Consider the following 25,736-nt stretch of genomic DNA (forward strand, 5'->3'; position numbering starts at 1 on the left):
TGGCCAAAGTACAATCGAATTTAATCTAAGTGCAGATAAATAGGCTTATACGTGAAGGGAGGAAACTGAAAATAAATTGTTACCAATTAAGTCCTCATGTGAAAATTATAAGCCTATTAAAAATGAAGCTTACCATTGATGTATTAATCCATCCCGAGTTATATTGCGATTATCCTCATTTGTTTGAGCCTGAAAAGAAAGAATATAGTTTCAGAAAATTTCATTCACACATCTTTGCTTTACTTTCCATCAAAGTAATGATTCCACATTGCGAATGAAATCTGTGTTGACATAGGGTAAAGATAATAGATCCATGTACTATGGATCTGGATCACAGTAAATAGATTAGAGCAAACTTGTGATGATATCTTTATGTTCCATTACAGAACTGTTGGTTCTGCAATTGCCATTAACATGAACTACTATTCAATAATTATCGACTCGCTAGAATTGCTGTACATAGTCTTTTGTATTTGGTTTATCTTTTTCCAATTGTTTGATGCTTCCGATCACAAACCACATTGTAAAGTTAAGTGACTCTACAGACACATTTTCTGATCAAACTGGATTGCCGAGCACTGATTTACCACAGCTACACTGGTTTACTTGGCTTTCTCCAAGCTAGCGGCCTATGATGCAGCCTATCAACACCACATGGAATTCACTATTGATATGGGTGCATGCAAACATGTTGAAATAATGCTATGCAAGTTTCACACAATTTAAATCATGGATATGACACCAGGATCGCAAATTTGTACCACACAGTTTCTGCCAATATTGTAACGAACATTCCTGAAAAAAAGAAGTTTGAAGAAACAAAAAGGGTCCTCATTACTGTCATTTCATGAATCAGATTCCCTGATTGCAGGTTGGTCAAATTTTATGAAACTGTTTCTATTGAAAGTGTTGATTACATGTCATCTGTTTTTGGAATTATTTTGGTATGCTTATCAGAGCATGTTGTGGCATTCTCCCAGAGATGGTAGAGGACTAGATGAGCTGCTCATAAAAGGGCTTCAACAGTACAGGGTAGTGGCAGCAGTTTGCCTTTGCCAAATTAAAGGCAGATTCTTCCATATCACTTAACAGTAACAGGTAGCTGGCTGATTAGTCTATCGGATGCACCAATCTTTCCATGTTCACAACTATTAAGTGATGTCCTGCATACTCCCCCCATCCCACCAACCAATAGAACATAATATAAATCCCTTCATTTGTTCCTGATACCTTCATAAAAGGGTTGACTCAATGTCTCTATTGATGCTCCTCCGAACTAACTGTAGGCACTCAATGTCACAAACAAAAACCCAACTATTCCCCTTCTGTGAAATAACTTCTGAATTCTTTTAAATGGAGCTTTGGAATTCAACAATGTGAATCTGAACCTGGTACCATCCTACTGTAATGGTCTATTTTGCTGTCACCACTCATTAGCTGGAGATCTCATGATAAAAAAAAGGCAAGAACTTCGCTCATAACTGCAAGGTGTTTGCAAATCTATTTCCATGAACTGTTTAAAAACGTTAAAATAAAAGATCAATCATAACTGTAAAAAGCATGGAAATAGTTCAAGGAAATTGGTCATTAGAAGTACCTTAGGGTTGTATGGTGTTTCCAGATGCAATTAATTTGGACTAGGAATGCAGAAAGCAAATATGAAGGAATTATGTCAAAATCTGGCTAAAAATAGGACAGAATAAAGTCTAAATGTACAGAAAAAATGTATACATAAAGTGAGAATCCTGAAAATGAATTTCATCAATAATTAAGCACTGAAAAAGTTATTAAGAAGGCGGCTTGTTTGATTTTGAATGCAGCATCCTGACCTGTGTTTTGAATGTCATTAAAATACATAAATAATCACTTAATGTCTATTTTGAATTGCAATTTTGATTTTTAGTTCAGAACACACTTCTTTACCAGCTAATCAATAACACAGGTTACCTTTTTACTTCTAGACTTCTTCTTTTTCTTCTTAGACTTCGCTTTGGCTTTAAGTACCTACAATAAGACAAAAGAAAATGACCAAACAATGACATTTAACCTTCACCTAAAATATTTTACCAGCTTTCAGTTCGAAATTGGGGACCAAGTGGACAGCGTTTGAAACAGATGGGTAATGCAAATTTGCACTGGGTGATGTTGGCAACAATTTCCTCTACACATAAAACCGTAAGATATAGGAGCAGAGTTAGGTCATTTTGTCCATCTAGTTTGTTCTGCCATTTGATCACGACTGATATGCTTCTCAACCCCATTCTTAAGCCCATCTCCCATAACCTTTGGCCCAGCTTACCAATGAGGAACCTATTTTTTCTGTCTTAAATACACTCAATGACGTGGCCTCCACATCCTTTTGTGGCAATGAGTTCCACAGATTCACCACTCTTTGGTTAAAGAGGTTTCTCCTCATCTCAGTTCTAGAGGGTTATCCCTTCACTGAGGCTATGCCCTCATGTCAGAGTCTCACCTATGAGTGGAAACATTTTCTCCATGGCCATCCTATCCAAGTCCCTCAGTATTAAATAAGTTTCAATGAAATCCCTGTTCATCCACCTAAACGTCTTCAACTACAGACCCAGAGTCTTCAACTACTCATCATATAAAAACTCATTCATTCCCAGGATAATTCTGGTCTTCCTCCTCCAAGGCCATCACATTCTTTCTTAGAAACATATTCCCAATGCAGTCTGACCAGAGTCTTATACAGCCTCAGTTCCTATATTCAAGCCTTCTCGAAATGGATGCTAACATTGCAGTACCTTCCTAATTGCCAATTGAACCTGCATGTACCTGCCAATTTCAGTTCGGGCCACAAGCTCATTTACCTTGTTTTGTATACTGTGCACATTTAACTGGAACCCCAGCTCATTTACATACTACCTTGAATTTACCTCTTCATCCTGAAAAAAACAGATGATGTAAATTCAGAGCATGTATCTGGAGGTTGCAGCTTTCCACACATTGTCCCTACAGTCACCCAACTCTAACTTCACCAGTGTCAACCATGTGGAAAGAGTAACCTTCAGTCAGCATCACAGTGAAGCAGTTTGGGAAGGGTGTCCTACAGTCAGTTCTTGTTAGAAAAAAAGGTGACATTACAGTAAAACTTCAAGTTTGTTGGCTGAAGATTACCTGAGGAGTTGAAGAGATTATTTATTTGAAGAGTTGGAGATACAAAGAAATGGGTGAAGGAGCACTACGAAGCAAAATTGCATAAGTCACTGCAGGGCTCGAGGCCTATATCACGTATCTTGGGAGTTGGGGAGGTAGTGGGATCTGTGAGGGAGCAGTGTGGAGCAGAATTATATCAATCATGTTCGAGGCACGAGGCCTACATTATTGAGTTTGGGAATCGGGGAAGGTAGTGGGACCTGTGAGACAGCTTCTCAGGGGATAGCTGTAAAAGAATTATACACCAATTAGCCTACCATTGGTAGTGGAGGAAATGCTAGAGTTTACTATAAAAGACATGATAATAGAACATTTACAAAGCATCAACAGAATTGGACAGAGCCACAATATGATGTTCTTGTTACCAATGTGAATAAAAAGCTTCAGAACATTATTGCTGGAAGTAGGTTAACACAGGACGTGACAAATAAGTACAAAGAAGACTGCAGACTGAGCAACCTGAATGTAAGAAGATAAAATCAAAGAGACCTAAGGTCCACCTTTAATTGGCTGATTAATAAATAATAGTGACCTAAGTGACAAAAGGAAGCTGCAAATGGAGGAAATGACAATTAGCATAGTAGGGGAAATCAAAACAGATTTGAAAAATGGGGAGTAGTACCTCGAACCAGAGAAGCATTACAGCACAGAATTCCCTTGCATTCTTTACCCTGGCCAAATGATTAATCTGGAGGGAATTCCATTTGCCACTTCTCTGTCCATTCTCTGGCATCATCCACAGTCAACGTGCATCCATTTCACAATCAACTATCTGGCCAATATATGTGTAATGTACAAGTTTCTCAATTGTCTCTAACTTGTAAATCTAAATCATAAATGTATATCACATCAGCAAGGGACCAATACTGAACCCTGTGAAACAAACTGGAAACCACATTCCATTAACAAAAATATGCCTTTGTTCCCTGTCACTGAGCCAATTTTGAATCCATCGTGCCACATTTCCCTGTATCCGAGAGTTTTAATTTTTTTGGACCAATCTGTCATTTGGGATCTTGTCAAGTGCCTTATTAAAATCAGTGTAGCTATCATCCACTGCACTGTCCTCAACAATCCATCTTGTTATTTTCTGAAATAAATGCAATAGCAAAGCATGATCTTTCCTTAACAAAACTGTGCTTAGATATGCCTGATTAATCCATGCATTTCCACATACCAGTTAATCCCAACTCTTATGATTTGGATATGAATTCAGGAGGCAAAGTTTGTTGATTACATCAAAATAGGTGGTATCATCGTTAATGAAGAAGGCTATCTAGGATTACAAAATCATCTTGATCAACTGGGCCAATGGACGGAGGAGTGGCAGATGGAGTTTAATTTGGATAAATGAGAGGTATTACATTTTAGTAAAACAAACAATCGGCAGGGCCCTGGGTAGTGTTATTGAACAGAGACACCTAGGGGTTCAGGTACACAGTACTTTGACAGTTGCATCACAGGTAGACAGGGTGGTTAAGAAGGCATTTATAGCACACTTGCCTTTATTGCTCAGTCCCTTAAGTATAGGAGTTGGGACCTCATGTTGAGGTTGTACAAGATGTTGGTGAGGCCACTTTTGCAGTACTGTGTCCAATTCTGGTTCCATTGCTATAGGTAAGATATTATTAAATTGGAGAGGCTTTGAAACAATTTACAACGATGTTGGAAGGTTTGAGTTATAAGGAGAGGTTGAATAGGCTAGGACTGGAGCATAGGAGGTTGAGAGGTGACCTTATAGAGGTTTATAAAAATCATGAAGGGCATTGATAAGGTGAATAGCAAAGGTAGTTTCCCTAGGATGAGGGAGTTCAAAACTAAGTGGTGTATTTTTAAGATGACAGGAGAATGAAGGGACTGAGACGCATTTTTTCCAGATAAAGGGTGGTTCACATGTGAAATGAACTGCCAGAGGAAGTGGCAGATGCAGGTACAGTTACAACATTTAAATAACATTTGGATAGGTACATGAATAGGAAAAGTTTAGAGGGATATGGGCCAAATGCAGGTAAGTGGGACTAGTTTAGTTTGGGAAATTTGGTTGGCGTGGACAAGTTGGACTGAAGGATCTGTTTCTGTGCTGTAATGACCGGGTCCTACGTTGCCTCATAGTTTTCCCCTTATCTTCTGTACCTGAAGATTCCTTACTCTTTCCATACTCTCTGTCCTATTACTTGTACTGGAAACTTTAATACTCTCTGCGGAACACTCCCCTCTTTAACTATTTAAAGGTCCTTTAACCACCCTATTTAGCCTTTCAACAAGGACCTATTAGCTGCACAGTAGGCAATTCTAAAGCTGTATATGGATGTATAAAAATTCTGATAGCAGGCCTCTCCTCAATGCTATAGCTGTTAGGAAAGATGCACCTGATCAAATGTATAAGTGATGCAACGTTTATAAGACACACGTCATGTCTGCATTAAATAGTACATGTGGAGCTGCAAGATTATGTCTTATTGTACTGCACCATTACTACAATTGTCCTTATGGTAGTGCAAAGTATGTTTCCTTGCAGTAGCCATATAAAATGAACTGATTTAAATCAAATCAGCATAATGACCTTTTTAAGAGGAAACAAATTTAAATGGATCTTTCACTGTCAAAGAGATTTTCTCTTTCTCTTCTTTCACATGCTAGACATGAAAGAACCATGTCCTATTAGCATGGTCATAGCTACCTAATTCCCAAACTTGACCATCGAAAATTTATAAAAGGTGCATCTTACCGGTGAGTCATCATCACTCTTCAAGTCAGTTGGCTCCATTGTTTGCTGTTTTGTCTCTTGTGGAGCAGTAAGTGCAGGAAGGCCAGTTGCTGAAAGATTTAACAATTTGTCAGCCTAATATCACTTAGTAATGTATAAGGATTAGGTTTCTCAATTACAGGAACACTAGCGCACTGGTTAAACAAACATGTTGGTGATTGTTTGCAATAATGAAACAAAATTGAACAGTACCCACTCTCAGTTATGATCAAATCATAAATCAAATCAAATCAAATCATGCTTCGACAAAACTAATTCTAAAACAAAACTGTAATTTAAATAAATTTTCCTTCTGAAAGCGGCAGGACAGACTAGCCATGAAGTTGTGCTGACAAAGCATTCAGATTTGATATACATAAAAAACAGGAGTAGTAGGCCATTCAGTCCTTCCAGCTTGCTCCATTTCATTAAAGATTATGGCTAGTCATCCAATTCAATACACAATCCTCACATTTCCCCCACATCCTGTGATCCCTTTAGCCCCAACTACTTCTTGAAATCATGCCATGTTTTGGCCTTGACTGCTTTCTGCAGTAGCAAATTCCACAGGCTCAATACTTTCTGGGTAAAGAAATTTCTCCTCATCTCAGTCTTAAATGGTTTATGCCAAATTCTTAAAATTGTGAGCCGTGATCTGATACTCCCCTGCCATTGTGAATTTTCTTCCTGCATCTTCTCTGTCTACATCAGACCACTGTTCATAGACTTTGGTTCGGCATTTAAACTATCACTCCTCAGTACTTGATTGGAAAGCCGAGTCTGCTGGGCCTAAATACCTTCCTTCGTAACTGGATCCTGGACTTTCTGACTGGGAGACCTCGGTCACCATCATACTGAGCACAGGGGCTCCCCTGGGCTGTGTGCTCAATCCACTGCTGTTCACCCTGCAGACACAACAAGTGTGCAGCAATGCATAGGTCAAATTATATCAAGTTTGCTGATGATACGACTACAGTCTCTTCATAAATAGCAACGAGTCAGCATACAGAGTGGAGGTGAAGCGGCTGACGGACTGGTTCAGAGACAACAACCTGTCTCTGAACATGAATAAGGTGAAAGAGATGGTTGACGACTTCAGGAGGGCATGGAGTGACCACTCTCCATTGGACATAGATGGCTCTCCTGTGGAGATCGTAAACAGCACCAAATTTTTTGGTGTCCACCTGATGGAGAATCTCACCTGGACCCTCGCCATCAGCTCCATAGCCAAGAAAGCCCAGCAGTGTATCTAATTTCTGCACAGGCTGAGGAAATCCCACCTCCCAAACCCCCCAACCTCACCACATTCTACAAAGGGTTCACTGAGAGTACTCTGAGCTGCTGCATCACTGCCTGGTTTGGGAAATGCACTGTCACGAATCATAAGACCTAACAAGTGGATAGTGAGGACAGTTGAGATGATCATCAGGGTCTCTTTCCCCTCCATTACAGACATTTACACCACACGCTGCATCCAAAAGGCTAAGGGCATCAAGGAAGACCCCAATACCCCTCACTCAAACTCTTCTCCCTCCTGCCATCTGGCAGAAGACACCAGAGCATTGGGGTTCTCACAGTCAGACTGTGCAATAGATTCTTCCCCCAGGCTATCAAGCTCCTTAAACACAGTATAATGGAGCTCCTTCCCACCTGAAATTCTTTGCGTGACTTTGAATTGCCGCTAGAAAAATGTCTATTATTTATCATTCTTCTAATACGCTATAACTTTCATGGTTTGCAATTCCTATTCACTTTACATTGTGTAAGAGGGTGTAGTTTGTGCTGTCCATGTAACACCTTCGGTCCTGGAGGAATGCTGTCTTGTTTTTTTTTAAACTGTATCCAGATGTATACGGTAGAAATGACAAATAAAAAGCTACTACTACTACTAGTCCTGTTACAATTTCATAGGTTTGTGAGATTCTCCTTCATTCTTCGGAGCCTTTCAACCTACTTCCTAACTCCCTAAATTGTGCTTTTAGGACCCCATCCTTTTTTTTCTTTTACCTTGCATTAACGTACCAATGTATACCGTGTTCTGCAGCTACTCGGAGACATCCTTGACCTTAGCACCAAATGTACCATCCAGGAATCCTGTTTGTGCCCAAAGAAATACCCGTCTATCTCTCTGACACCAGTATCCCCACAGTCTTTACTTGTCCCCTGTGCAGCAGAGTCAGCACTTCTGCAATAAATGTGGCCGTTATTGCTTTACTGAGAGGCCACTCCCCTCAACAGTATCCAAAGAGTTATGTCTGTTGTGCATAATATTTCTCATGTACCATGTTGAGACCTGCTAAGTTTCTCCAACATTTTCTGTGTTGGTTTCAGATTTCCAGTATTCTGCTTTTATAGACACTTCGGTTCCTGAGAGGATTTTGACAAAGTGGAGAGGAGTTTCTCCTTAAAGACCAAGACTCAGGAACACAGTTAATTTTATAATATTTTGAAGGTGGAGGTAGATAGATTTTTTACTACAAAAGGGTCTCAAAGATTTTCAGACGTAGACAAAATTGAGGCAATAATCAAATCAGCTATAATCTAACTGAAAGATATTGCAAGGTTGAGATTTCTATTCTTAAATTGTATGTATCACGTCGGTCTGCCAGCCACTTGTAGTCAAAGATCTGCAGGTCAAGAGTTGACCTGTTCAGTCACATGAAGATCCACAGAGGAACTTATAACCCTGAGTAGCTATCTTACTCGAACTCAGAGACAGCACACAATGATGATAATTATTTTAATGTGCCATGATAAATCCAACTTGTCCCCGGTGCTTAATTTTTGGCAGAGATAATAAAACTGAATAAGTACATTACTGAAATGTTGTGCTAAGAATAATTAGTACAGCCAACTACTTACTGTTTGTTGATATTTCTCTTTTCGTCTGCACTGATGTCTCTATCAAATATTAAAACAGAACAAATTAGAGATTTTTAAGTTACGGGTTGCCTGAAAGTGAGAGAGACAATTTTCAGCCTTCAAGCTACATTTTCAAACTGTACTTTTGAATTTATTGATAATAGCAAAGTAAGTTGGCTTTTTAGCATATACAGTAGCTTGGCCAATTCTAAACATTACTCAATAATCAATCAATCAATCAGTCAATCAGTCAGTCAGAGTAGTTTAGTTAGTATGAGAGCGCAGCAGAATGAGGAAAAGGCTGAGTCAGTTAGTAGAAGAAAGCGAGAACTGCAAATGCGAGAAATTAGACTTGAGTGGGGGGTGCTGGAAAAGGACAGCAGGTCAGGCAGCATCTGAGGAGCAAGAGAATCAATGCTTCGGGCAAAAGCCGACTGTACTGTTGAACATTTTGATCAAAGTGGAAAGTTAATGCAAAGTGGGACAGTGGTACTTTAATTAGGGTATACTGCAAGAAGTAAAAACTTTCCTGATCGAGAGGTCAATAGGACATGATAAAAGGCATGGATCGAGAGGCCGGTCCACAGTGAGACCAGTGGGAATGTGCAGTCACAAACCATAGTGTGATATGAGTGGAAGGAAAGATGCTAATTAAATATTAGATTCATACTGTGGTTAAAACAATTTTAGTGTATATAAATGAAATATCATTACAGTGAAGTGTAAAGAGCAGGGAATCTTGAGTAATTAGTTTATAAGTTAAATACGATAGCGATGTCAGGATAGGTAATGTGGAAACTGCTGGACAGCAAGTGATCCACAGCAATTACATCTGGAGAAAGGTCGGCAGCTCAAGCAACTTTGGATGTGAATCAAGAAACTGGAGCCTCAGCTGCAGGCAGTGCATCAGGGAAAGGGAAAGTTACCGAGACAATTTGCTTCAGAAGACGGTCACACTCTTCAGATTAGGTACAATCAAAATTGGTCTGTGATCGGGGACACAAGGCTGTGACTGTACGTGAGGCAGTTATGAGGACCATGAGTGTTAAAACTAAGGAGCTTTGGTCCCAGCAATTGTTCAATAGTTAGAAGGTGAGAATGTAGGTTGCAGGAAGAGAGAATAAACTGGCTATGGCATCTTGGTGCAGGTGACATTGGCTCAGCAGTTAGCACTGCTGCCTCACAACGTCAGGGACCCAGGTTCAATTCCAGCCTCGGGTGGCTGGGTGTGGAGTTTACACATTTTCCCCGTCTCTTCATGGGTTTCCTCTGACAGTCCAAAGATGTGCAGGTCAGGTGAATTGGCCGTGCTAAATTGCCCATAGTATACAGGGGTGTGTAGGTTAGGTGCATTAGTCAGGGGAAATGTAGAGTAATAGAGTAGGGAAATGGGTCAGGGTGGGTTACTTTTCAGAGGGTTGGTGTGGACTCGTGGGGCCAAATGGCCTGTTTCCACACTGTAGGGATTGTATGATGCTATTCAATTGTAAGGAGGAAATAGGAATTTGATTGGATAGACATGAGGGAATAGACCAGTCTCTGGAGCCATTCACAAGCGCATTGGACTGAAGAAGAAATTGGAAAAAGAGGAAAGGCAGGATCCAATAGCCCCTCATCCACGCTGGTACCAACAACTTTGTTATGACTGGAAAAGAAGTTTTGCTGAAATATTTTAACTAGTTAGGAGCTAAATCAAAAGGGAGAACCTTCCAGGTAATAATTTCTGGATTACTACCCAAGCCATGGGTAAACTGGCATAAAGGTAAATAAAGTATTGGAGTTATTTCGAGGTTATACAAAATATTGATGAGACGTCTTCTGGAGTATTGTGTCCAGTTCTGGTTGCCCTGTTATAGGAAAAATATTACTAAGATGGAGAAAGTTCAGAAGAAAATTACCAGGCTGTTGCCGGAAATAGAAGATTTGAATTATAAGGAGAGGCTGGGATAGGCTGAGACGTTTTTCACTGGAGTGCAGGAAGTTGAGGGGTGACCTTATACAGGTTTATAAAATCATGAGGGGTATAGGTAAGGTGAATTGCAGATGTCTTTTCCCTAGTGTGGGGGATTTCAAGATTAGAGTGTTTTTTTTAAAAGGTGAGAGGACAAAGATTTAAAAAAGGACATATGGGGAAGCTTTTTTTAAAAAGCAGAGTGGTTTGTATGTAGAATGAACTGCTAGAGGATGTGGTGGAGGTGGGTACAGTTACAATGTTTGGATATTTAAATAAGTACATGAGTAAACAATGTTTGGAGGGATATAGGCAAGCACAGGCCAGTTGGGACTAGTTGCTTATGGTCAACATGGAAAGGTTGGACCGAAGGGTCTGTTTCCATGCTGAATGACATAACTCTAAACGAATGACTCAAAAATTAACGTGGGTGAAAATGGATTTCATTTCATGGAGCACCAGTACTGGGGTAAAAGGGAGCTGTTCTGGTGGGATGGGGTTCACTTGTACCACCCTGAGATGAGTGGGGAAAAATTGTATAAACACAAAATTAATTACTCTTCCTTTGAATGTATGTGTATTAACAAAATACAATGCATTAATGACACAAATACAGGTTAACAGGCATGATCATTACAAAGACATGGTTAGAAAATCACTGTTAGAAACTAAATATTCAGGGGGTATTACAGTGTTCAAAAGGACAGGCAAGGAGGAAAGGTTTGTGGGGTAGCACTGTTGCTACAGGATAGAATAAATACCATAGCACATTCGACGTGACTGCACTGTTCACATCAATTGACAAAACCCTAGCCAGAGAAACAATAGCCAACCTACTGGACATACATAACAGAACACAGGAGGCCGAACCTATCAACAAGGACGGCATACTTAAACTACTAGACCTGTGCCTCACCACACACTTTACATTCAACAATCAGATATACGAACAAATCAACGGAACACCCATGGGATCACCAATCTCGGGACTCAGCAGAGGCAGTTATGCAAAGGTTAGAACATACAGCCCTACCACAAATCCAACCCAGACTCTGGATCAGATATGTCGATGACACCTTTGTAATCATCAAAAACACAGAAATAGAAAAAACACACCGAATCATCAACGCCACACTCACAGGAATACGATTCACGAGAGAAGAGGAAAAGGATAGCCAACTCCCATTCCTAGACATGTTAGTAGAGAGAACACCCAACGGAGAATTCACCACAAGGGTACACAGGAAACCAACACACACAAACAAAGCTGCATCAGGACACTATTCAAAAGAGCCACAACACACTGCAGTACACCAGAACTGCGAAAAGAGGAAGAGGAACACCTATACAAGGTATTCGCCAAAAACGGATACCCACGCAACTTTATCAACAGATGCCTAAGAGATAGACCACGGAATGAGGACATGCCGCAACCAAAAGGACTAGCCACACTACCATACGTCAGGAGCGTCTCAGAACTGACAGCCAGACTACTGCGACCCTTAGGACTCATAACAGCACACAAGCCAACTTCCACACTCAGACAACAACTCACTAGAACAAAGGACCCAATAGCCAGCACAAGCCAAACTAACGTAGTTTACAAAATACCATGCAAGGACTGCACAAAACACTATATAGGACAAACAGGAAGACAGCTAACAATCCGCATCCATGAACATCAGCTAGCCACAAAACGACACGACCAGCTATCCCTAGTAGCCATACACTCAGACAACCAGGAACATGAATTTGACTGGGAAAACACTACCATCATAGGATAAGCCAGACAGAGAACAGCCAGGGAATTCCTAGAGGCATGGCATTCATCCACAAACTCCATTAACAGACACATCGACCTGGACCCCACATACAAACTACTACAGCTGAAACTGACACCCGGAAGCGGCAAGAACAAACCACTATAAATACCGGAAGAAACATCAAAGCAGCGCTTCACAGGAGGCTCCAATAGCACTGATGATGTTCCCTAGCCAGGGAACAAAACGTTTGCAGCAAAAACTTCCAGCTCGGCGAACAGAACCACAACAACGGACACCCGAGCTACAAATTTTCAACCAGACTTTAAACCATAGCGAGAAATTGAGTTAAATCCATGTGGGTAGAGGTAAGAAACAAAAGGAAAGAAGACACTAGTAGGAATAATCAACAGGGCCCTTAAGAATAGCTCGGGAGTATGATGCTGGAAAAGCACAACAGGTCAGGCAACATCCGAGGAGCAGGAGAATCGACATTTCCAGCATAAGCCTTTTATCAGGAATTACGCCTGAAACATCAATTCTCCTGTTCCTTGGATGCTGCCTGATCTGCTGTGCTTTTCCAGCACCACACTCTTGACTCTAATCTCTGGCATCTGCAGTCCTCACTTTCTCCTAGCTATTAGAATTATGTAAAATTTTAGAATAAGGGGCTACCTTAATCTAAATAAAACAAATTTAAAAAGTGAATAAGCATTTACAAAGGAAGAATACAAACATGATACCAAATGTCAAACAGCAGGGAAATAAAATTAGATAAACCCTAGTTGAAAAGGTTATGAATAGGATGAATGGCCTTCTGCCTTATAATCTATGATCAATGGGACCATTCAGTAATACTTGACCAATACATGCTTTCTGAATACTTCAAAAGACTATTTCCAACTAATTATAAAAACAATTCTCTTCAGTTTCAATTGTACTGTACCTGGTTGGAAAAGTGACAATAGCATCTGCATGACATCTGCTACAGGTTTGCCCAGATAACTGGCCAGTTGATGGTGATCCTCCCAGAGATTTTCAACAGGACAGTTTTTAAGTTGCTTTAACAATTTGCAATCTGCTCCTAGGCTCACGAGGACTTCTGTGATTTTGTCCCATTCAATGGTAAAATCAGGCTCCTTGATTCCAGTGTTCAGAGTTTCAAAAAGGAGCTGGTTTCGCAAGTTAGAAAGGCGCAAGACAGCAGCACTTTTGCTCTGATCATTTGGCAATGGCTCGGCATCCCATCCACCGCGTGGTGCAGGAAGGATCTTTAGGTGTCTAATAAGTGATGCCAGTAACGTGATATCAAATTTCTTGGAATTGGGCTGTTCATGGTTAGATGGGTAAAGCAAGCTCCATTCGCCGGAGTTAAGTGCAGATCGAGATGAACCCTTGTGATAAGGCTCTAGGATGCGTTTATTCTTCAGTAATTCCCTTTTCAGTATCTGAGGTGGTACAGCTCGATCAAATATCCGCAAAAGGACCTCAGTTCCCTTTATTATTAGTAGATGAAGGAGACGGTAAAATAAAGAATAATCCATATTCTGGGAAAGAGGATCCGCAGACAATATAGTTCCAAAATTAGGGACATGGCCTTTGTCTAAATTCAGTAAGCATTGCATTAGTTGAAGAATAACAAAATAATCAGTTTATCATACATATAGGCAACTGTTGTAATGCTATGATTCCACAAAAGTCATATACAAAAGTTAACAGAGATCTGTCATTCAGTTAATCTTTCACTTTATCTTTGAATATACAAGATTTATATGTGGAAAAGCCAGCTTTCAGCAAAACTAGTATATTATCTATTTATTTATTCCTGTTAATTCTACTCAATCAACAGTAAGTCTGGATCAACAAAATAAGAACCTTCAAATACACTGCTTTCAGTTAAATGTGCTAGCTGTTCCATGATCAGTATAGCATAGAACCTTTCACCAATAGTATTGAGAGCTGAAATGAAATTGGGAATTGCTGCAGTTGAGGACAGCAGTTTCCAATTATTTCTGAAAACAACCTTACATCTTCTACTTGTCTCCACTTGATGTGGATCACACATCACCTACCTGCTCAACTTTCTGCAAATCTAGTAAATATTTTCAAGTCAACCTGTTCAGACATGTTATTACACTTCTGGAGAAGTTGGGGCTTGAATCCAAGTGTCCTTACTCAGAAGTAGGGTCACTACCACCACACTATAGGACCCTATCTACAAATCTGACAGATACTTTTTGATCAACTTGGTCAGAAATGCTATTACAGGTACACACATCTGGACCAGATGTAACTTGAACCCAGGCCTCCTGTTTCAGGAGCAGGGACACTATCATTGCATCACCAGAGTCCTCTCCAATAATGTGATACAGACAGGAACAGAATAGCACTCTGGTACAGACAACTTAATGCAAATATGTAAAGCATGGCCTCTGCTGTGTTTGATGCTAATTGAACACATTAGAGACTAAATGCAGGGCAGCTGATATCCAGTAGAACAAGACAATTATTTCAATTTCCAGCATCCACAGTATTTTGTTTTTATTACTGCAAGACTGCTATTGTGATTTTCTGGGTAATTACAGAAAGAGAGCTTGCTTAAAAGCTGGCAGTATGAGTAACATATGTTTCATCAATTGAAACAAACTCATCCAAAGCCACTTTCATGTTACGTTCTTTCTATTTGTAAAAAAATCCTGAAGTCTGCTACTGCAATTCTTTGCTTCAACCTGTCACCGCTCCCTGATGAAATCCAAGGCAGCTGGTCTCCCATGGTAAATGAGGCTGGTTCAACACTATTTGTCAGGCTTAGAAAAGTCTCATGAGCTAATGAAATCCAACCTCTCTCCTCAGCTTCCCCTGCACTCCCACCCCAAAACCTGGAAATGTTCCCTCATCAAAAAGGTGGAGAATGGCAGAAAGTCTAGGCCATTCTGTTCATGGAAACGGAAATATTTTTCCCTAATTTGGGAGTTCTAATTTGACAAACCTTGACTGTAGATTATGAGCTTTCATAAGATTACTTTAGCAAAGCCTTTGACAAGATTCTGCATGGTAGACTAATGTTCTTTAGGGAAGGAAACTGCCAACCTCATCTAATGTGGCCTGCATGTGACTCCAGACCCACAGCAATGTGGTTGACTCTTAATTGCCCTCTGGACAATTAAGAATGGGCAATAAATTCTGGCCTAGTCAGTGATGCCCTCATCCCCTGAATGAATAAAAAAAAAGTCAGGGTGAGCTTGCCAATTAGATACAAAATTGTCTTAAGGGCAGAAGACAGAGTGATGGTGGAGGGATTTTTTTCAGTCTGGAGGCCTGTGACCAGCGGTGTCCCACATAATTGGTACTGGGTCCACTTTTGTTTGTCATTTATATAAATTATTTAAATAAGAATATAGAAGGCATGGTTAGTAAGTTTGCAGATGACACCAGAATTGATGGTGTAGTGGACAGTGAAGAACGGTGTCTAAGATTGCAAAGCGATCTTGATCAATTTGGTTAATGGGACGAAGAGTGGCAGAAGAATTTAATTCGGATAAATACAATGTATTGCAATTTGATAAAACAAACAAAAACAGGACCTATACAATTAATGGTAGGGCATTGGACAGGTTGGTAGAACAGAGACAGAGGGGTTCAGGTAGAGAATTCTTTGAAATTTGCATCACATGTACACAAGGTAGTTAAGGCGGCAGTTAGCATGCTTGCTTTCATTGCTCAGACTTCTGAGTATAGGTTATGGCTGTTCAAGACTTTGGTGACCTCTTCTGAAGTACTGGAGAGGTTTACAAGAGATTTATCAGGAGATTGCTGGGGATGGAAGGTTTGAGTTATAAAGACAGGCTGGATCTTTTCCTTTCCTCAAGCATGGGAGGTTGAAGGATGACTTCTAGATGTTTTATAAAATGATGAGGGGTATAGATAAGATTAATATTAGGTAGCATTTTCCTTGGGTGGGGGAGTTAAGGGGTATAGTTAAGGTGAGAGAAGATAGATTTAAAAAGACATTGGGGCATTTTTTTTGTTTTACACAGCAAGTGACCTTCCAGAAGAAGTGATAGATGGGAGTATAGCTACAATGTTTAAAAGTCATTTGGATAAGTAAGTGAATAATAAATGTTTGGAGGGATATGGGCCAAGCACAGGCAGGTGGGACTAATTTGGTTTGGGATTATGATCAGCATGGACTGGTTGGACCGAGAGTCGGTTTCCATGCTGTGTGACTCAGAGATAAATTGGACAGGTTGGGTGGCCCAACTGGTGAAATCTTTCCCCTCAGTTCCAATCTGAGATCACTCAACAGCCTCACTATGAATACACCACACCTCTATGGCACCATGCTTACCAGCAGCAGAAATACCTGTCACTGCCAGGACCTCCTAGGATAGGATCGGGCTGTGGCAAATTTAATGCCCAGTTTGTACACAAGGTCAACTGCTGCCAGCTATGAGGAGCCCTTCATGTACACATAGAGTGAGGGAAACAAAAAAAAAAGAAAAGCTTCCGAGGATGTAGGTGGGTTGGGCAAAATTTCATTGGAAATAGAAGCTGACATTGGTAAATGTATTGCTACTCTACATCATCACCTGTCTAATCAGCTGTCTGTAATAACTGCAGCTATAAGAATCAAGTTAAAAAGACAACCCATCCTTCATGTCATACCACGCTAAAACCCTAAGGGAGCGCTACAGTTTTCTGTACAACACAGCATAACTTCTATCATTGTTCAATGTGAGAGTATCATATGCAGGAAAGCATATGCAGTTATAAACATTCATTTTTATTGAGTACCAAGGCAAAGAACAAACAGACAAAAAAAAAAGCTGCATTTGTTTCTGGGAGTAACAGAAACTTGTCTTTCAAGTAGGAGCAAATTCTAAGTCAATGAATGATCCAATTCAAATCTGTTGGAAGAAGGTGTCAACCAAGTACTGAATGCTCGTTTGTCTGAAGCTGCAATGTCCTAGCATAGTGAAGATGCCGTTTCTTCAGCTCAACATCCTCCTCAAAAACTGCTGCTGCTCGCCCAGCTCTTCAGGGGCCATTACAACCCCTTCATGTTTGCTCCAATTGTGCAAAGCACAGCATGAAAGGATTATCTGGCCGACTTTATCTAGATGATACTGCAAAGCTCCCACTCCCTCAAGCATTTCTCATTCTCTTACTACCTCGCAGGCCACTGAGGCCCACGTTCAACAGTGACTTTCAGAAGTGCAGCTGCAAAACTTAGAGGAAACATGTTTAGATTAGATTAGATTATTTAGTGTGGAAACAGGCCCTTTGGCCCAACAAGTCCACACCGACCCTCTGAAGAGCCAACCCACCCAGACCCATTCCCCTACATTTACCCCTTCACTTAACACTACGGGCAATTTGGCATCACCAATTCATCTGACCTGCACATCTTTGGACTGTGGGAGGAAACCGGAGCACCCGGAAGAAACCCACGCAGACACAGGGAGAATGTGCAAACTCCACACAGACAATTGCCCGAGGTGGGAGTTGAACCCGGGTCTCTGGCGCTGTGAGGCAGCAGTGCTAACCACTGTGCCGCCCCAGTCTACGCCAGATCAAACCAAATACTGGAACCTCACCTTTGCAAGGCCTATGATCAATTCTAGCAATACATCTGACTCTTAACTGATCCTTTTGGACAAATAGGGATGGGCATTAAATGCTAGACTAGCCAGCAATGCCCTCATCCTAGTAGAAGGCTTGGATTATATCAACACTCACCCTCAGTTAGTGAGTTGTGCAATGAAGTCATCTGCCATGGTTGCTGATGGGAACCCTTGTCTCCCAGTAATATCTTGTGAAATCATGAAATGAAGCACAAATCTGAGAGCTCTTAGGATATGAGCATCATGGTAAGGCAGTGTAAACCTCTAAGATGTGGTATTGATGATCACAGATGATTTGTAAACTGAAGAACTGGAACTTTTTGCTGTTGATAAAGTTAGCAGTATTACGATGTGGGGCCCTCAATGCAATGTGGTCACGTTCTACAGTGTCCTGCACCTGGGAGAAGTCAGCTATTTTTGCAAAGTCTACACAGTCCAAGCTGCCACTTTGACCTAGTCACAAAGAGGCAAGATGAAGTGTATGATCTGGCACAAATTGTTCTGAGGAAGGGTCACCAGACCTGAAACGTACACTCTGATTTCACTTCACAATAGTTGCCAGACTTGAGTTTTTTTCCACAACTTCTGTTTCTAAGCCTTGATACAGGTGTGGGTTGGAGGATTGAAAGGTCTCACACTGATCCCCAGCAGATCCTTGAAAGCAGCTAAGTGCAATATTTAGCACACACCCTAATGACCACCAACTCCTTCAGGTAACAGATCGCACTCCAGAAGATGGCAGAGTTCTGTGACAGAGTGAGAATATCCCAGGATACTATGCGAGCAACGAAACTCACTCATTTTGATGAAATCATACTGTGGACGACAGACTCTGCACCTCCTGTACCTTCTCTGCATCACGAAGGGACGTTCAACTGTGACGTCTTGATGTGGTGGCTGTTTGGCTGCTGGTCCTGGGCTTCCTGGCACATGTATTCTGCTCAACCCCTCTGCATTTGACTACGCATCGGTCATAGCAATGATCACACCTGCTATAGATCCACTGGTTGTGGCTCACAGGAACCTACATGGGAAATTTCAAAAGCAAAGTGGATCATTAGTATTGTGAGCAGTCAACACTACCATCTCAAACAAATAATGGTAAGGCATAACCCTCTATAACCATCGCAACATGGAGGTCCTGACAATGTTAGCTGTGGAATGCCTATCTATGTCCCTTTGATGTAAAGGATTTTATCACAATGTATGCATCACAAGCCAATGCAGTAAAAGATTGTGAATTCAAAAGTGAGTACCGAAACATTGTCACATCATCCAAGAAAAGTAGCACTGCATTTTAGGAAATACTTACAGTTCATGGTGAGAAGAAATCAGCTCCATTCCAGTTACAGCCCAGGAGACCTTGGATCGTCTTCGTGAATTATGGCTCGCAAGTGACTCTGTTAATGGTATTCACTTTGCAGAGGTGACTGTGGTCAGTTTGTAATGACAATCAAAGGTCAATTTTGCTTGTGACCAGAATACATATTCCACACAGTTGGACACAGCACTTGTTTTCCACGCATGGTACTATAAATACAAATGTCTTCCAAAGAAAACCAATGAACTCCAAATGCTGGAAATCAGAAACAAAAACAGAAATTGCAGGAGAAACTCAGTAGGTCTGGCAGCATGTGGAGAGAAAGCAGAGCTAATGTTTTAGGTCCGGTGACCCTTCTTCAAAACAAACTTTAGTTTTGAAGAAAGGTCATCAGACCAGAAATGTTAACTCTGCTTTCTCTGCACAGATGCTGCCAGACCTGCTGTGTTTTTCCAGATGTCTTCAATCTGTTCAGTGTAAGCAATTGAGCCTTGAAGGATCTGACTTTGTTCACAAATCGAGTTAGTGTCCGGAGCAAGTGGTGAGTTCACTTTCGTATTGGAGCTGTTGTCATCCATTTCTCTCCAGCATGTGGCAAAAATAGGAAGTTGCATAAAAACAATTACATAATAATGAGATGTCAATGCATCAAAACAGGCCTCACCAGCAAGAGTCTTATCTCACTATTGAAACCTTCGGTGGTAAATTGGGACTTTGATGTTGGGCATCCCATCTTTCCAATCTCACCATATTTTCCCACTGTCTTTCCAAATGCTTGATCCATCAGATTTCACACCCCACCCTGGGCTTCTCTGCTCAATGTAAAACCACTCTGGTCTTTCTTCATATCTAAATCATTCCTGCCCAAGCAACATCTGGCAAAATCTCTTCTGTCTCACTCTAGTCCAAAGAATTTTTCATATAGTGTTACAACTGGAACTGCACACAGCAACCTAGCTGTGACCTTACTAATGTTATATACAGGCCCATCACTATCTCCTTGCTCTTGTATTCATGCATTGCCTAACAGAGGCAAGTATTGCATATGCCTTCCTAATCACCTTATTACTGCCTTTGAGGATTTATGGACATGCACATTATGGTCTCACTAATCCTCTGTACTTTCTAGTGTGCCATTATTCAACATGTTAGTCTTCCAAAAATATATCACCTATACAGAATTAAATTCCATTTGCCATTGTTTCGACTCGTCTATATTATCCAGTAGTCGAAGGATTTCCTCCTTGCTCTTTTCCAAACCACCAACTTTCATGTCAGCTGTGAACTTACTGATCATACTTCCTATGTTCATGTCTATATCATTAACTTACACAACAAACAGGAAAGGTTGCAATGAATTCTGTGGCATGCCACTGGTCACAGGCTCTCTGTTAAAAGAATACCCTTTGACCATCACTCTCTGCTTCCTACAGTAAGCCAATTTTGAATCCTGTTTGACAAAATACCGTCTCCCATGGACTCTTGATTTCCTGGTCAATGTGCCATACCATGCCAAAAGCTTTATTGACTTAAGCTATATAAACTTCATCAATTGCACTAGCCTCACCTACACACCTTGTAACCTCTGAAATATTTATTCACATTTGCAGATATCACCATTTACAAAGGCGATGGCCTAGTATATTATCGCGAGGCTATTAATCCAGAGAAAGTGAGGACTGCAGATTAAGAGTCAAAAAGGCCGCATCCGACGAGCAGCAAAGTCAATATTTAAAGCATAAGCTCTTCATCAGGAATGAGGGGATGGCCCAAGGGAGCGGAGATAAATGGGAGGGGGGGTGGGGCTGGGGGAAGGTATCTGGCAATGCAATGGAGGTGGGGGTTGATGGTGACAGGTCAGAAAGGAGGGTGGAGTGGATAGGTGGTAACGAAGATGGACAGAACCAAGTTCGGAGGTTGGATGGGGGGGGGGGGGGGGGGGGCGAATGAAGAAACTGGTGAAACCCACATTGATCCTGGGTTGTTGGATGGGCCCAAGGCAGAAGAGGAGGCATTCTTAATCCAAATGTCAGGTAGGTAGAGTTTGGCGGTGGAGGAGGCCCAGGACTTGCATGTCCTTGGTGGAGTGGGAGGGAGAGTTAAAGTGTTCAGCCACAGGGCCAAGGGGTTGTTTAGTACGCGTGTCCCAGAGATGTTCTCTGAAACATTCTGCAAATTGGCATCCTGTCTCCACAGTGCAGAGGAGACCACATTGAGAGCAACAGACACAGTAGATGACCTGTGTGGAAGAGCTGCTAAATTTTGTTGGATGTGGACAGAGGTGAGGGGGAGGTGTGGGCACAAGTTTTGCAATTCTTGTGGTGGTTGGGGAAGGTGGGTTGGCGGGGGCTGTGCCATTGACACTCATATCTCTTGAATGAAAACAAATGCCATGCTGACTGTACTGATTAATCTACCTCTCCAAAATTCTATTCCTTAGATATTTTCTAGTAGATTTCCTACCACAGATGGAGTTTAGAAGTGTGAGGGATGACTTTAGTAAAGATTGATAAAGTAGACAGGGAAAATACATTTCCTCTGAGTCAGTCTTGAACTAAGGGGCACTATTTAAAAATTAATGTTTGCCCTTTCAGGACAGAGTTGAGGAGATTGTTTTCCCAGAGGAAAAGTGGTTTTTGAAGCTCTCTGTCTCGGAAGGTGGTGGAGGCAGGGGTGTTAAAATATTTTAAAGCCAGATGATTTTGTTGCCTCACAGGAATCTAAGAATTATTGAGGAGGGTAAATAGTAATGTGAAATTCAAAACAGACAATAGACAATAGGTGCACGAGTAGGCCAACTGGCCCTTCAAACCAGCAGCACCATTCAGTATGATCATGAATGATCATCCACCATCAGTATTCTGTTCCTGCCTTATCACCATAACCCATAATTCCACTATCTTTAAAGGCTCTATCCATCTCTTTCTTGAAACAGATGTCCAAACAGTTCATCTATGATCTTATCAAATAGTGGAGTGGGTTTAATCATGTGATCCTATAGTTGTATTCTCAATGCTCAAGCTAAAGCTGGCACATTTGCTTCTGTGTGCCTGTACACAGATTGAAGAATGCTGTGTTCATGGGTCACTTTTGACAATTAAAGACCAATAGAGTGTCAGGATGAATAAAATGTGTTGAAATTGTGTGGTCTTCTTCAACTTACTGAATTTCTCAAACTCTCGGTTAAACTCATCAAACAAAGGCTTCAGTTTGGGTAGACGATCTTGTTCTTCAGCCAGGGCAAACACGAGCTCTCCCATCTGCCAGACATCTTTGTGACTAGTCACTTGTTCCATCAGAACGTCTGGCCTTTGTTCAGATGGGGTTAATGCTAGCATCTTTACTTCTTCTTTACTTAGAGCTTTTCTTGATAGAAGCTTTTGAGCAAAGTTCAGGAGATTTTCCATATCACAAAGGATTGGAATTATAACTTTTTTGTAGCTATACAGGAAGCACAGACTACACTGATCACCTAAAAAAGAAGAAAATGATTGTTTGTACACAAATAAAGGTGCATTGGGACACCTCATTCAGGAAGTGAATGGTCTACACATGCAGCTCATCATCAGGCAATTGTTCAGAGGGAGTATGAAATAAAACAGCCTCTGAAAAACTTATCAATTTTTCCCCACTGTTTGGGATATACTGCCAGGTCTTTAACCAAACAAGAAAAATTAGATTTTAAAAAAAAACAGGATTCCTGAAACAAAGGAGTGTGAACTATTGTTTTGTGAGTTTTAAAGGGAAAGATCAGATATGGTGAAATAGACTGTTAAAGAAAACTACTAGCCCAATTTGCATGGCTGGTATTGACCAATTACAGATTGTGGGCCAATTAGAAACCATTAGAGCAGATGAATGTTGAATAACCTGCCAGTGGTTTCAGAAACTGAATAGGTTGAAGTAATGAGCACCACTAGTAAGAAAGTATCAAGAAAAAAAAGTGAAATGATAAAAAAATGTGACAATAGAAATCTCAAATTAGATTATGTTACAATTATCATTGATATCAAGGAAACAAGCTGGGGAAAATTCTACCGCTAGTGACAATATTGCTTTTAATGGTAATGGTGTTTTAGAATAAAAGGCTTTTGTGAAACCAGATTTAAGATCGACATGGCATTTTGCAAGGAAGGCATAATACAGGCATGACACAGGTATAAGAAAAATTTAGAAGCCTGCAGAAGTCATCTAGCAACAGAAGGAAAAACACCCTGAACACTTGATTTCAACCTTCATCCTGATAGGTTTCCAAAATCCATTTACACCAAAAGTATCATTCAATTTAAATATTTCAGTGGTGGTCTTTAAACTGAGGTCAGCTCAGCACAAGAAAAATTAAAATTCAATCTTACCCAGTTCCAAAATGTAAGTTATCCATTTCTTTAGTTCAGGGTGATTAGAAAGATCCTCATCTTTAAGCATCATTAAAAATTGTCTGATTTTAAAATTGCAATTCCACCTTAAAACATGGTTTAGAATCATTTCTGCAGTAATTTCGCTGCTTTTCTCCATAAATATGTTTTTCAAATCCCAACTGATTATTAGTTCAGTTACTTTTCCAGTTTCAACAATTGCATTTTCAATCAACTTTCTTTTCAGAATGATTTCACGGTACAAGCGACATTTATCTGCAAAAGGCAACAGAATTTGGTAGATGTTAATCACACACTCACTAAAAATCATATGCATATTTATATCGGTTTACATTTGACAAGGAGACAACATTTTACATTACGTTGTGTTGGAACATACTGTGACAGATATATTGAGCAACATCAAGATGTGCCACACTGCTTCTGCATTAAAGCCAAAGTTAGGATTATCATTTTGTACAATTTTGATTTTTTTTAAAAAATGATGATCTGTAATATTCTTTAAAGCTCTATTATTAAAGCATTATTTCCCCATATTTCCCAAAGAGTTGTAACACTCTTTGGTAAATCATTCATTTTATTTGCATAGATCTTATCTACACGATGGAAATTTATAAATGGAAATATTTAATATTCTGTTTAACACACAGAAAAGATTTCCTGATTTGTAGAAATCTGTTTTCAATAATGACATCAGCACTAAGTGAAAAGAAACAATAGCAGTTAGTAAAAAAGTGACGAATAGAGTAAATTTTCCTAACTCTCCATATCTAAGAAAAGGAGAACTAAATCCTTTACATAATAAACAAATCATGAATGCAACGACTTGGCAAAATGAATGTCCATCCTAAAAGCAGTATTACTGCAGGCTACATGTGTCATGTTTAAACAAATTCCTAGTCATAATTTGAAGTATACTATGACAAACAATATTTGAGTGATTTTTGAGAATATTTATTGTTTATTTAAGGAAATGGTATATCCTCTGGTTCCCTGGGTAGGCTATCCCAATCATTTTGTAGAGTGCTTCACTGCCAGAACTTACAAACAAACACCAAGACATAGCTTGGCTGGTGGTAAGAAAGGACTTTCCTGTTCAGCCTTCCTGCATGCACAAAGTCTCAGCCCTTCACACACAGCTGTTGAGATAGCGATGTTATGGAAGAACCATTGATTACCTCCTCATGGGATTTGGCTTTGCAAAAAAAAGTCTGGGGAGAGAGAGAGATGCAATGGCTTTTGTCAAGGTTCATCTCAAGCAGCTCTCCATAGGTCCAGGGACAGAGTGCAGACAACGGTACTGAAAGGATTGTATATAAAGAGCCAGTACGGACTTTATGGTTGGAATGGCCTCCTCTTGTGCTGTAATACCCACATGTAAACATTAGCAGAAATTGCTAGAGAAACTAAACACTTATGGCAGCATCTATTGAGATAAAACAGAGTTAATGTGCTGAGTCCAGTGTCCTTTCTTCAGTTCTACAGATGCTGCCAGACCTGCTGAGTTTCTCCAGCTATTTCTGATTTTGTTTGTTTTACATGTGCAACATCTGAAGTTCTTTGTTTATTCTTATGATTGTAGACTGCTGTCGTCATTGGAAGATTATAAGCTATCACTGATGTGCAAAAATAAGATATCACGATAGGAGCTTTAGACAACACAAATCTTCTTCCAATATTATTAAATCATTAAAAATATATTTTGGTTCAGTCTTCACAAAAGGAGGACACAAACCACCTCCCAGAATTGGTATGATGGGAGAGAAGAATTGAAGGAAAGTAGTATTTGTAGGGAAAAGGTATTGGGGAAATTGATGGGATCAAAGGCGAATAGATCCTTAGGGAACGGCTATCTACATCCCGGTGTATTGAAGAAAGCGGCTCGAGAAAAGAGTGGATACATTGGTGGTCATCTTTCA

At 40.4% G+C, this 25,736-nt stretch overlaps 1 protein-coding gene across 3 annotated transcripts in view; it reads right to left on the reverse strand.

The window, feature by feature from the left end:
* LOC132821096 (E3 ubiquitin-protein ligase DZIP3-like) overlaps nt 1-25,736 on the reverse strand; it is a 112,448-nt gene that overhangs the window by 37,196 nt on the left and 49,516 nt on the right. For 2 of the 3 annotated variants that reach the window (XM_060833619.1, XM_060833620.1), the window contains exons 12-18: nt 23,797-24,072; nt 22,605-22,913; nt 13,443-14,099; nt 8,786-8,824; nt 5,906-5,994; nt 1,948-2,004; nt 134-189 (exon numbers count right to left, since the gene is read on the reverse strand). In XM_060833619.1, coding sequence (XP_060689602.1) covers nt 134-189; nt 1,948-2,004; nt 5,906-5,994; nt 8,786-8,824; nt 13,443-14,099; nt 22,605-22,913; nt 23,797-24,072 — 1,483 coding nt within the window. The remainder of the gene's footprint in view (nt 1-133; nt 190-1,947; nt 2,005-5,905; nt 5,995-8,785; nt 8,825-13,442; nt 14,100-22,604; nt 22,914-23,796; nt 24,073-25,736) is intronic. The other variant, XM_060833621.1, reaches the window with a different exon arrangement.

This window comes from Hemiscyllium ocellatum, chromosome 12, assembly GCF_020745735.1.
Source record: "Hemiscyllium ocellatum isolate sHemOce1 chromosome 12, sHemOce1.pat.X.cur, whole genome shotgun sequence".
NCBI classification, from domain to species: domain Eukaryota; kingdom Metazoa; phylum Chordata; class Chondrichthyes; order Orectolobiformes; family Hemiscylliidae; genus Hemiscyllium; species Hemiscyllium ocellatum.